Here is a 13629-nt window from a genome sequence, read left to right on the forward strand (position 1 = left end):
TCTCTTCCATATTTGCTCCCATTTCTTTTCTCATGTTATAAGCACATGACTTTTAACCCACACAACACTTCCATCCATCAACAGCCTGAAATGTATGTTTACACTCACCAGGGTTAATCTTGTCACTACACCGCATTAACTCATGTTTCCGTCTCTGACAACTTGCAGCATGTTCTCCCCAGCCAACAAGCCACTTGCTTTTATGACACACAGCACTTTAGCAGCCAAAGTACAATAGTCTGATAACTACTCATCCCGCATCATGCATATTCTTATTATCTGTTACATTATCCTTATCTAATTGCCTGCACTTTGGCTCATTCTGACATTTTCAAAGTTACAGATGCTTATTAGTGTCCCTTAGCTAGAAGAACATGTGCATTATAGTGATTATCCACTCATGGCACTGCATGTGACACGCAGCAATGACTGAAAGGCCTTTAACCTACCACAAACAGGGCATAATCAGATATTTTGGGAATTAGTGATGCTCTGGCAAGAGTTGCTTGGTACAGAATGGGTGACTGGACCACAGTAATATCAATGGAACAATATCTTCCATTTCTATGGATCCTTCTCATCCCAAAGCACGCTATAATTCTATATACAAGAGTTACTTCACCATGCCACTGAAGTGTAGACTCTTCTGGGTCAAAAGGCAGAACTTCTTTAATTGTGCAGCGCCACCTAGAGGCCTCAGCTGAGATCTGGGCCCTGTGGTGCGAGCTGCTATGAGGCTTGGAGGACCTTTCCCAGACCTGAAGAAGAGCTCTGTGTGACTTGAAAGCTTGTCTCTCTCACCAACAGAAGCTGGTCCAATACCTCACCCACCTTGTCTCTCTAATACAAACAGACAGGAAGCCCCAACGAGTTTACATTCTAAATATATGAGGCAGAAAGAGAGGAGTAATCTGCCCAAAGTGACACAGAAGGTCAGTGGAAGAGCCAGGAATAGAATTCAGGTCCCTCAACTCCCAGCCCAAGGCTCTATCCACTAGTCCATGCGGCCTTCCTTAACATGTCACTCTATAAGTGACAACCTATAACATTTAAATTTAAATCTGTATTTTGAGTAAAATTAGCTTACAGGTAATAAAGCAGGCCTGGCAAAGCAGAATTTCATAATGTAACTAAAATGGATCAGGTTATTGTGGCATTAAACCATGGCTGTGTCCGTCTTCATTAATTGCAACGTTTGCAGTGAATCACTGTATGTGTTTTGACAAGTATTGTTTACCCTGTGGTTTGCAGACGAATGAAACAGCTGTTTCAGCAGAGACTGTATTATTAGAGATATAATTGTGAAGCATTATAGTACCCTTTAGAATTCTTTTCAGGTGCCCCTTTTGTACCTAGGATTACAAATGCCTGAGCAATAGATAGTGTGTTACCTAATATAAAACAGAGAGAGACAATGAAGGACTGTATCAATAATGCTTTTGTACTCACTATAGCAAACAGTAAAACAAGGAGAACTGGAGAGACATGGTTCACTATAGGCCATTTATGGTTCTATAGAAATATCATTGTGGCTTTCTACAGCATTCCTATCTGCACTTTAATAGATGCCTGGTCTTCTAAGTGTCCTCTTTCTTTTCTGGTACCTAATGGAAATAGGAGAAAAACAAATAATTTTGTCATGGAATCTGTAGCTACGAGAACATTAGGAGAGATTTAGCAATAAATAGCAATTAAATTAAGATGGGCAAAACTCCATGGGCTGTCGTGGGGTTAGAACTCATTTTAGTAATAAATAAGTAATAACAAATGTATTTATGTATTAAACTCCCACAAATGAATGTTTGCAGCATAACAAGAGTTCAGGTTGCAAAGCATTTTCCCACTGTCTCCTTCCCATTTCACATACTTCTACATTTCCAAATATTCAGCTTTTGAGAAGCAATGTTCACGGTTTCGTGTCTGTCTGGGGCTGAACTTTCTTGGAAAGTTGGAGCAAAATGCTTTTAGTTCCTATTGACAAACAAGAAAAAACCTAAACATCATCTCCTTGTAAAAACATTCTAACCATTTTTTTTTAAAGCAGCCACAGAAAATCACCTAATGTTTGAAATGCAATGTGAATACTGTAGTCAATGAGGGCTCCGTCCTGAAAGGCACTGAGCATGCAGCAAAGCATTTAAGCATGTACTTAATTTTAAGCACATAAATAGTTTCAATGAGTCAATGGGGCTATTCATGCGGTTAAGCCCTGTGCAGGATTGGGTCCAGCATTCTCAGCACTTCTCTTGATTGAGCCATGACAAATGATGTACTGTAGTTGACTAGACAGGGCACCAGACTGTGTCAGGAGAAATGGGTCTATTCAGGCTTTGCCACTGACTTGCTAAGTCACTTACTCTTTCTCTGTCTTAGACTCTCCATCTGTACAATGAATATAATGATGTCTATCTGCATTTCTAAAGGGCTTTGAGATAACTGATAGAAGCAGGAATACTATTGATTAGTGTCTGCTTTGTTTGGAGGAAAATAATTTAAAAATATAGATGTTAAAAGAAATTAAAAACATACTTCTGAGCATGTTCAATAAAAATCTGCTAAGAATATAACATATATTCATGAGGATACATCCTCTTTATGACATCTTGAACATTTAAGATTGTTAAGTCACAGGCAGACTGCAAAGAGCTACAAAAGGATCTCTCAGTACTGGGTGACTGGGCAATAAAATGGCAGATGAAATTCAATGTTGATAAATGCAAAGTAATACACATTGGAAAACATAATTCCAACTATACATATAAAATGATGGGATCTAAACTGGTTGTTACCATTCAAGAAATAGATCTTGGAGTCATTGTGGATAGTTCTCTGAAAACATCCACTCAATGTGCAGCGGCAGTCAAAAAAGCAAACAGAATGTTGGGAATCATTAAGAAAGGGATAGATAATAAGACAGAAAATATCATATTGTCTCTATATAAATCCATGGTACGCCCATATCTTGAATACTGCATGCAGATGTGGTCACCCCATCTCAGAAAAGATATACTGGAATTGGAAAAGGTTCAAAAATGAGCAACAAAAATTATTAGGGGTATGGAACGACTGCCATCTGAGGAGAGATTAATAAGACTGGGACTTCTGAGCTTGGAAAAGAGACGACTAAGGGGAGATAGCATAGAGGTCTATAAAATCATGACTGGTGTGGAAAAAGTAAACAAGGAAGTGTTATTTACTCCTTCTCATAACACAAGAACTAGGGGTCACCAAATGAGATTAATAGGCAACAGGTTTAAAACAAACAAAAAGAAGTATTTTTTCACACAATGCACAGTCAACCTGTGGAACTCCTTGCCAGAGGATGTTGTGAAGGCCAAGACACTAACAGGGTTCAAAAAAGAACTAAGTAAGTTCATGAAGAATAGGTCCATCAATGTCTATTATCCAGGATGGACAGGGATGGTGTCCCTAGCCTCTGTTTGCCAGAAGCTGGAAATGGGCGACAGGGGATGGATCACTTGATGATTACCTGTTCTGGGGCACCTGGCATTGGCCACTGTTGGAAGACAGGATACCGGGCCAGATGAACCTTTGGTTTGACCCAGTATGGCCATTCTTATGTTCTTCTTTTGTCCACTTAGCCTGAGCAAAGACAAAAAGCAAGTGCTCTAGGGCTACTAACAGGACAAGTTACATGAGAGAATGTTTAAGAATTCTGCTGAAACACTCACAGCAAAACCCTCCAACAAATAAAATAGCTTAAGGGACAAAAGAATATTCCAAAGCCAGTGATATTCGGTTTCTCTGTAGGTTTTTTTGGGGTGGGGGGAGGGGGCGGGTGTGGGTGTGCGGGTTTTTCTGCATTCTGCAGGATTATGAAAAAATTTAAGCCTCAAAAGACAAAGTAAGAGCTAAGAAATAGCGAGGAAGGAAGGTCAGGTGGTGAACAGCACTGGACTGGGATCTCAAGAGATCTGGGTTCAGTGCCTAGCTCTGCCAAAGACTTCCTGTCTCACCAGGGGCAAATCATTTAATCCTTTTGTGCCTCAGTTTCACTATTTGTAAAATGGGGATAATGATACTTACTTTCTCCTACTCTTTGTCAGCCTTTTCTATTTAGTTTTTAAGCTCTTTGGGACCCAGCACAATAGTGCCCCAATCTCAAATGGGGTCTGTAGGGGCTACCGTTATACAAGTAAATAAATAATAAAAAGTTCTTGCAGCAAAGTGCTTCCAAGCTGATGGAAAAAATTTAACGTTGGGAGACGGGGGACAGAATGTGCCCAGCCACTTAATGGGCATCAAAGTGGGGCAGCGCACAGACATCCCCTCTGCACAACAAGCACAGAACAAGTGTAATCCATTCACTCCCCAGAATACCTTCCCAGATCGTACTATACAATTCTGTACCTATTAACACTTATACTCCATTCTATTTCTTGGTGCATACACGTGCACTTCCAGTGGGATCCTGAGAAACTGACTATTCTGTGGACTTTTCTGCTCATTTTATACACACATGGACACTGCCAATAGACCAGTAGGAGAATGTCAGATTTATTAACATAATCTAGTGCACATAGGCAAAATGCATTTTAACTCATATAACTTAGCCAAAGGAAGTCCAATTTTCACTATACCAATATCTGGCACATCTACAACCTAAGGACTATGGGTAACATTTTCAAAAATGCCTATATGACTTGGGAGCCTAAGTTTTACTACCTAACTCACTTTTGAAAACAGGATTTAGTTTCTTAAATCTCTTACGCGCTTTTGAAAATTTACCCTATAACGCTACCAAATAAAAAGTTTCCATCCCTTTCATAGATTCATAGATTCATAGATATTTAGGTCAGAAGGGACCATTATGATCATCTAGTCCGACTTCCTGCACAACGCAGGCCACAGAATTTCACCCACCACTCCTAAAAAAGACCTCACACCTATATCTGTGCTATTGAAGTCCTCAAATTGTAGTTTGAAGACCTCAAGGAGCAGAGAATCCTCCAGCAAGTGACCCGTGCCCCATGCTACAGAGGAAGGCGAAAAACCTCCAGGGCCTTCCAATCTGCCCTGGAGGAAAATTCCTTCCCGACCCCAAATATGGCGATCAGCTAAACCCTGAGCATATGGGCAAGATTCATCAGCCAGATACTACAGAAAATTCTTTCCCGGGTAACTTGGATCTTACCCCATCTAAAAACCCATCACAGTCCATTGGGCCTATTTACCATGAATATTTAATTACCAAAACCATGTTATCCAATCATACCATCTCCTCCATAAACTTATCGAGTTTAATCTTAAAGCAAGATAGATCTTTTGCCCCCACTACTTCCCTCGGAAGGCTATTCCAAAACTTCACTGCTCTGATGGTTAGAAACCTTCGTCTAATTTCTAATCTAAATTTCCTAGTGGCCAGTTTATATCCATTTGTTCTTGTGTCCACATTGGTACTGAGTTTAAATAATTCCTCTCCCTCTCTGGTATTTATCCCTCTGATATATTTATAGAGAGCAATCATATCTCCCCTCAACCTTCTTTTAGTTAGGCTAAACAAGCCAAGCTCCCTGAGTCTCCTTTCATAAGACAAGTTTTCCATTCCTCGGATCATCCTAGTAGCCCTTCTCTGTACCTGTTCCAGTTTGAATTCACTTTCCTCTGGAGAGTGAGAAATGTTTATTAAAAAGTAGCAAACAGTTTTTCTTTGCAAAGAGCATGAATTTCTCCCCCACTCCTACTATGCTTTAAAATGGCTCAAACCATTTTTGAAGAAACTTTGAAAATCCCATTAGTCCCTGACAGAGAGAGCGTGCCAAATTTCTGGCGAAATTATAAAACCTTCAGAAAATCATAAGCAACAAAAATGACCCTTAATAAATAGACAAGGTGGGTGAGGTAATACATTTTATTGGACCAAATTCTGTTGGTAAGAGAGACAAGCTTTTGAGCCTACACAGACCTCTTCTGCAGATCTGGGAAACTAGCCCTTAATAAACAGAAACACATAGGTAACCTTTAAATGCAGGAGTGGCTATATGAACAAATAGTTCATGACTTACTACAAAAAACTGCTATGTTAAGTGATCTATGGCAAAATACTAAATAAGAGATGCTGCCACCCCTTGGTCACAGTGTGAAAATCCATACTTCAAACTGCACTCTGCCAGTCACATCCTGCAGGCCTTACTTACTTAGGTAAAAACTCCCTGTAAAAGCAACTTGAAATCACTGGGCTTGAAGGGGATCTTTGCTAGAATGCAGACTGTAGAATCGAGCCCTTAAAGGACATTTATACGAATGATTCTACTCCTGCAGATTGTCTTTCTTTAGTGCTCCAGGGGAGTTTTCGAAGCCTTTCTTGGAGCTCTGAGAATCCACCCTTCTCTCCCCCATTTCTTGCCATTCACTGAAGCCATGATAATGGAGAGCTCTATACAGCTTCATCTGGAGCCCACCAGCCTCTTTCTTTTAGTCTGCTGGAAAGTTCCTTTAAAAGCAATACAAAGTACTCCCTCTTGGGACTCTGTACCTTCTCTTCCCATTCCTCCCAGCCCCTGCAAGCTCAGGAGGAAGGACCTGAGCTGAGTACTCTAACTCGATGAGATTCAAGTTACTGTGCATTTCACTACCACAAGACAGATGAGTCAACTTCTTTGCATAGTTATTCTTGTGTCTTAAAAATATATTCTACCTAGCAGATTTTTAATAGATGCATAATACATCAAAGGCCTGATCACTGTTAGTAAGGCTTGCAAAACAGGAAGGTTAATTTTAAACCAGCAACAAAAATCATGAAGCCACTGAATTCCAAATATAGCAACTGTTAAGCAATACATGAAAAGCCCCTATTGCTGTAATTTTAAATTATCCAATGTTAAGTTACATAATGAAATATATAATTAACTTGCATTCAGACAAATCAGAGAGAAGATTAACTTTATGAATGCATAATTATTACTCTTCATAGAACTAAACTGCATTTTTATTAATTTAAAGAGATGGGCTGAACGAATCAATAGGGACCTAATCCTGCTTCCACTGAAATTAGTGGCCTCAGTCGCATACAGAGAGCAGGATAACTGCATCCAACATCCTAGAGCCTACCAAGAATAGGCTGCAGGCGAGACCATTAGAAGGCATCAAATACTGCAGAAAGAAAACTGTTGATCTGATCTATACAGAGATTTTTGGTAGCCATATGGACTACTTCACTATATACTGATTAATGACCACTCCAAAATATATACAATTAAAAAAAATCATCTGTTTGGGAATTTCTGACATTTAAGTTGTTCTGCAGCTCTTGCCTAACCCTTTATATAAGACTGACCTGGACACACTCTTCTGGGAAGCAATAGCTTATCCAACAGTAAAATAATGGATTGAAAAATAATACTTTTATTGCAGGTGTTAGCAAATCTTACATATTAAATGTCAAATATTTTCAGGGGCTGTAATATTTGTAATATTGTTCAAACAAGCTGAACAATAATGAAACATGTAACCTTTGATTTACTTCTCAAACCAGCAATCACATCTTTTTATCTTCTAGAATTACTACTTAAAACTGAAATGATAACTTCTATAAAATAGACTCAGTTTGAATTATCACTATTGAAAATTATAAAACTACAATATAGCTAAGTTTCTTCTTTTAAAAATTAGCATAAATTTATACAACTAGGCAAATATTCAATATACAATTGAATGAAAAGTATTCCAGATTTCAAAGTAAAAATTAGAGCTACTTTATTTTGGTCCAATCCTTTACTCAGGCAAAAATAGGAGTTTTACCTGAAGAATAAATGAAAAAGGAATGCAGCATTTGGCTCTTTATACAGAAAATCTATATATGATACTTCAGTAGAAAGCTTTAACACTTCATTTATCATCAGGAATTTAATTTTAAAAGGATTACTGTGGTTATCATTTTAATAGTCAATGCATTATGAAATAGATCAATATTCTGTATTACAGAGAAGTGCTCAATTTCTTATGCACTTGATTAATGCATTGCTATCATCACAGTAATTAAAAGGAACAGGGTTATACACAATCAGCATGTATATCTTACTCAGCACCTCCTGGCAGTTGCCTGCAAAAATTAAACTCATTAATCACTATAACTCCAAAGAAAAGTAAGCTTAGGAAAAATGAAAAAGCTCTACTTTATGTGGGGGAAAAAAGCTAAAGCCAGCATCTAGAAAGATTTCCTGTTTACATGATAATATACAAAACATGAATCTCATAGAGGGAAAAACGGTGATTACATTGCCAGAACATAAATTAATACTCTGCTATTACTGGACTTTGATTACATTCTTCAAAGGTACTGTACCATATCCCAATAAATTAATCTGAAAAGGCACATTAATAGCAAAACTATTATGTCATCTGGGTTATGTTTACATGACCACTCATTTTTACAGTTTTAATAACTGGTCAATTCAGTACTTCCACTGAAACCAATGGGAGATTGATTTGTGCAAAGAGAACTGAATCAAGGATGCAGTTTAGGATGATACAGAAGTATAACAAAATCAAGAACAAATGTCATAAACTTATCAATATTTACACAAGTTCTCAGGATGCCCCAAATCACTGAACATGTTTGTTTCTTTTTGGTATGCAGAACCAACAACCAGAATTAACTACTGTGAAGTTTAGATGCCAAAATACCAATTGCATCCAGACAACTGTGTTATCTCATTTATAAAAGTTCAAATTCCATGATGAAACTCACCTCGCTCTCACCAGCTACTTCATGGTGGGATGAGGAGTTTCAATCTTAACTCTGAAATTTCCTCATTTTTAATTGTGGGGGTACAAATCAGACTCTTTGCATTACTTCAATACAGGTTTTTGTTTCTTATTTTAATTACATGTAAGTTTCCTCTAGTACTGAAAGTAATACATAGGAAAGGGGAAATATTGCATATAAACATCAGCATGGGTTGGAAAGGCCAGACCCGTCTTCATCTGTCTTGTATAGCACTGGGGAATGTATTGATACTTAAGAAATACTTGAAAATAATTGACCCATAAAACCAATTAATGATATAGAATGCAGAATAAATATCTTTAAGGTATAAAAACCTTATGATCATGATCATTAGCCTTTTCAAAAACTCTCAGTCTGCCTGATTATTAAGCACATTATAAAACAATTTAGTGGTTTTTAAAAAGAAATCTTAGCTACATTTTTAGTTGAAGTATTACCCCCCCCCCATACACACACAAAAACTATTTTTGTATTTCCTACCTCTGACTTAGAAACTGTTAATTTGAAATTGGAAAAGAAAAAAAATCCTCTACTGGGAAAAATATCTTGAACCTTCAGTTTCAGTCTCACTGTGAAATTTACATCAGAGATTTAATTCTCTCAAAAGGGGTTTAGCAGTCAATAACGGGCAGGCTCCCCCTAATTACAAATAGCAATATCATATACCACTACAATTCAGTAGAACTGCCAGCAGTCAGTATTCTCTCTCTTCAGTGTCAGTGGATTCTGCACATATATATCACCAAATCACACAACCATTGCACTTCATGCACCCAGTTTTGTCCTTGTGCTTGCCTCAAATTTTGTTTTCCCCTCAGGGACTTTATGCCAAAAGCTGCATTAATTTGTCCTGAGAAAGCCTTATTGTCGCTGTCATCCAGATATTCAGCAGCCAGTTCAGTTGCAAAAGGCGGGGGGGAGGGGGAGAATCGTTCTGTTTCTGTTTACTGGCCAAGGTCAGAAATCCGTCTGGTGTATATCTGAGCACACTTCACAGACTGACAACAAGGCACAACAGAGCAATAAAGCCACCAGTTTCCGTTTGAGTTGCCCAGTGCAAAGCGAGAGTACTTATTCCCTGGCAGAGCTGAATCACGTCAGCACCTGGGACAGCTCCCAAAGTCACAGCTCTCCGGAGCTAATGGGGAAACGTGGGTGTGAGTGTGTGGGGCGGAGGGGGGGTATAGCATAATTTGTGCCTCTGCTTCTTGGAAAAAATATATTTTCAAAATTAAATTTTACCACCTTAGAGGTGTCTTATTATTCTTTCCCTTAGCACAACTAGTTTCCAAAAATTAAGGCCGATTTACTGCACAGATCTAAACAAACCAAGGGTTATTACCTCAACTATTTGGAATTCCTAGCCCAACCTGAGTCAGAAACATTCATTGAATATTTCTACAATAGTCACTCTAAAGGCAAATTTCATTACTTCCTTTCCGGTTACATCTTAACTTTAACTGCTGAAATGATTCTTTAGGGAAACGTATGTGAAGCTTATGAATCAATTACATTTGCATTGCAGTTCCCAAGCTCTAACTCCCTGACATGGTACATACACTTAGCTCTCGCAGTCAAGGGCAAAGTTCTTTTTCTAAATACATAAAATAAAATAAATCCCCTTGCAGTCTAGCAGCCTGGGTTTTGGAATTAATCTGAACTGTTTGCGTACATACATCACCTTTACTTGCCCCCCGCTTGAAGGCCTTTGCAATACAGATTTTTGTCGTACAGATCACTTCACTGATGAGCTTAACTTTGGGAAAGAGGGTTTGTTTGGTTTGTTTAGAGCCATGTCAGCAGAAATCATCTGCACATGTTAAATTCCCTTTGTTTCTTGGCTCAAAGCTTTTGATGATCAACCCGTTCCAGACATCTGTCGTATTGAAAACCCACAAAGATACGCTCCAAGCTAAATTAAAAAAAAAAAAAATCCAGGGGAGAAAGATATTCCGGAGACCAATACCAAAGCAGCAACTTCGCTTTCTCGTAGCGACACCTAGAGGCCAATGAGCTGAAGTTTCGGCACATTTCCGCTCCAGGGTCACATCGCAGGAGATAAGAGTTTCAGAATGAAAAGTTTTTAAATCAACACTTAAAAAAAAAGTCTCCGGTGTTTTTAGTTTGTGCGCGTGACCTTACGTTAGGCGTCCCGCCACCCCCGGGAACTGTGTGTCGTGTTTAGGATGCTAGTGAGGATTTCACCAGCCACCGAAAAAAGTAAACTCATCTCCAGCGACCTATTGGCCCTTGGAATGAACAGAATGGAAATCCTGCCAGAGGATTTGAGGCCAACTTTCCTCTCTGCTAGAAAAACTTAATCCGCTTTACCTGCTACAACTACAAAAAGTTTTCATGTGGGGGGAGGGGGAGAGCAAAACCAAAATCCCACAACTCCCTTCGCTGCAGTCCCCCTCTCAACAGGGATCTCAGGGATTCAGACATAAAACTACGCTCTCAGTCGGTACTTATAAGGGATCATTATCAGTGGTTTCTATAATTAACACTGATCACAGCTCCAAACCTACCTTTAGGGAAAATAAATATTTTAATAGATAGGAATATTATTCCAAATTGCAGCGACTTTCCCCCTTGCCGTTTACACACACGCACACACAGAGAAATCCCTTTACAAACATAATAGCACGCCAGTCTGAAATAGTGATGGGAAACTGATGGATTGATTGTTTGGACCTTCTTCCGGGGCCCTCTTCTTTCTAAATCTCCCCCCAAGAAAAAACTAGGAACAATCGATCCAAGGTGATTTAATTCTTTCCATCCAGGAGTCCCAGCAGCAAGCCAGTGGCCAGGATGAGTCATTTGTTACTAAGGCAATATGCAAATGCCCCCCTTTGAAATCGCTACTCCCCGCGGCAGCGGCGGGTGGGAACGTGCCGGGAGAGAAGTTTGCATCCAGCACCTTCCGGGGGCTCGCGTCTCATCACGTTGGGTCATTAACCAGGAGTTTCGAGCAAAACCAAAACAAAACAAAAATGGCCGCGTCGGGTGCGAAGTTCTCCCCGGCAGGGCTCTGGAGCCGGGCAGGAAGGACAAGAAGGGGGCAAGGCGAAGCCTTCTGGTTCTGCCCCAGGCAAAAACTTCTAGCCACACTCCGAGGGGCACGGAGGCAGTTTACACGGGCGGTTTCCAAAAGCACCCAAACCATGCACACTGCACAGCAGCCCGACCTTCCCCACCCGGCTCATTCCCAGACAGCCCAGGAGAGCGGGAGCCGAGGGGGTTTGGGGACTTGTTTACATGGCCAGGAATAAAGTACCCTCGCTGGCCTTTGCCGGGGAAGCGGGGCGCAGATCAAGACAGGGAGAGAGAAGGCAGCCAAGCGACCTCCGGACACACAGACACACACGCGAGACACTCGGACAAACAGAGCAAAACCCAAACCAGGCTGGGGGCTTACATCTTCCTCCTCGGCGTCACTCCGGGCCTGGTACTGGAACCGGGCTCGGCTCTCCGGCTGCAGCTGGCGGGCGGGCGGGCCGGCAGCGCTGTTCTCCTCGGTGCACTGAGCCCCCAGAAGGTGACTCGCCTCGGGTGGCGCCGGGAAAGATCGGGAGGTGTTGATCTTCCCACCGAATCGCTGGTACAGCGAAGCCATGAAGTCAATCGCGGGGGGGGGGGGGGGCACGAGAGGCGCTTTTTGGGGGTGGGTGGGTGTGCGGGGGTTACAGCATGCTACACGCAAGTGAGCTCTTCTCCGTAGCACATCAGTGGAGCTGGGGTGCAGGGCAGAGCGAGGAGGGAGACAGCATATTTATTTCTCTCCCTTGCTTCAACAGCAGCATTGGGGGGGGGGGGGAAACGGGGGAATTACCAAAAACAAAAACAAAGAACAGGCCCCGGGGATGTTGCACCAGCCAAGGTTGCAAGCCACCCAGACACGCCGAACCCCAGCGAATGGCGCCGGAGAGGATCGGTATTAAATGGGGTTGGGGGGGGGGCTGTCTGGGGGGGACGGACGGATCGCAGCTGTCAGTGCCTCCCCGGGATGGGCCGGCGTCTCCGAGGTCGCATTCCAGGAGAGCCACCGAGCGGAGCAGGCTGCAAACTGGGAAGCCTCATTCAAAACACGTTGCACTTCTGGGCAGGGAGGGCGGGCTCCTCTCCAGCTCTCTCTCCCTGTGGCTTTTCGGGAAGAAACTTGAAAAGGAGCAACAGACACCGGATCGCAGCCCGGGAGACAGGACCCAGCGGCCGGGAGCAGGGAAGTTTCTATGCCTGAAAACCTAGCTCGGCTCACAGCAAACTCCCAGGGGAAAGAAAGAAAAAAAAAAGCAGAAGGGGAGAGAGGACGAAAGCGTCGCCTGATGCCACTGGCTGCCGAGCCGGCGTCCAAGCTGCTTCCCCAGTTTCTGTGCGCTTTGATTTCTGGCTCCAGGCAATGAGCAGCGAATACGATCCCTCTGAAACTAGCTGGGGGGAGGGGAGGAAGCTTTCCAGCCCCCACCCCCACGCTCTTCACGATTTATTCTATTTTATTAAATCCAGTATATTGTGCCTCCTACTATCTTTGTATTAATTCATTTTGCTGCATTAAAACGTGCTTCAGCGCCCCTCTGTGGAAATCCACCCGAACTGTGCTCCGCGCCGGAGCAGCCGGCGATAAACAAATGGGAACTGTCGGATCAAAAGCTGTTTGGGCTGGGGGACGAAGAAGACTGCGGGGGAGGGGGTCCTCTCTGTCATCACCCTCACCTCTCTTCAGTTACAGGGCAAAACAAAACGACCTGCGCTTTGTGCGGTGTTAATTTCAAGGCTAAATGGGACCACTAATTAATGCACTTCTACAGCTAATGGAGGAGAAAATGTGCACACGATTAGAGTGGGCACGGGGGGGGGGGGGGTCTGCAATTGGTGTCCAG

At 41.8% G+C, this 13629-nt stretch overlaps 1 protein-coding gene across 6 annotated transcripts in view; it reads right to left on the reverse strand.

The window, feature by feature from the left end:
* Positions 1–13629, reverse strand: part of DPP6 (dipeptidyl peptidase like 6) — a 787036-nt gene that overhangs the window by 577162 nt on the left and 196245 nt on the right. The window contains exon 1 of one of the 6 annotated variants that reach the window (XM_084618424.1): positions 12168–12372. The exons of 4 other annotated variants lie outside the window; for them this stretch is intronic. In XM_084618424.1, coding sequence (XP_084474550.1) covers positions 12168–12365 — 198 coding nt within the window. In that variant the 5' untranslated portion in view covers positions 12366–12372. Of the gene's footprint in view, positions 1–12167; positions 12373–13629 lie in introns of those variants that run through there. One more of the 6 variants, XM_084618429.1, reaches the window with a different exon arrangement.

This window comes from Lepidochelys olivacea (assembly GCF_965140295.1).
Source record: "Lepidochelys olivacea isolate rLepOli2 genome assembly, chromosome: 2".
Lineage (NCBI taxonomy): Eukaryota > Metazoa > Chordata > Testudines > Cheloniidae > Lepidochelys > Lepidochelys olivacea.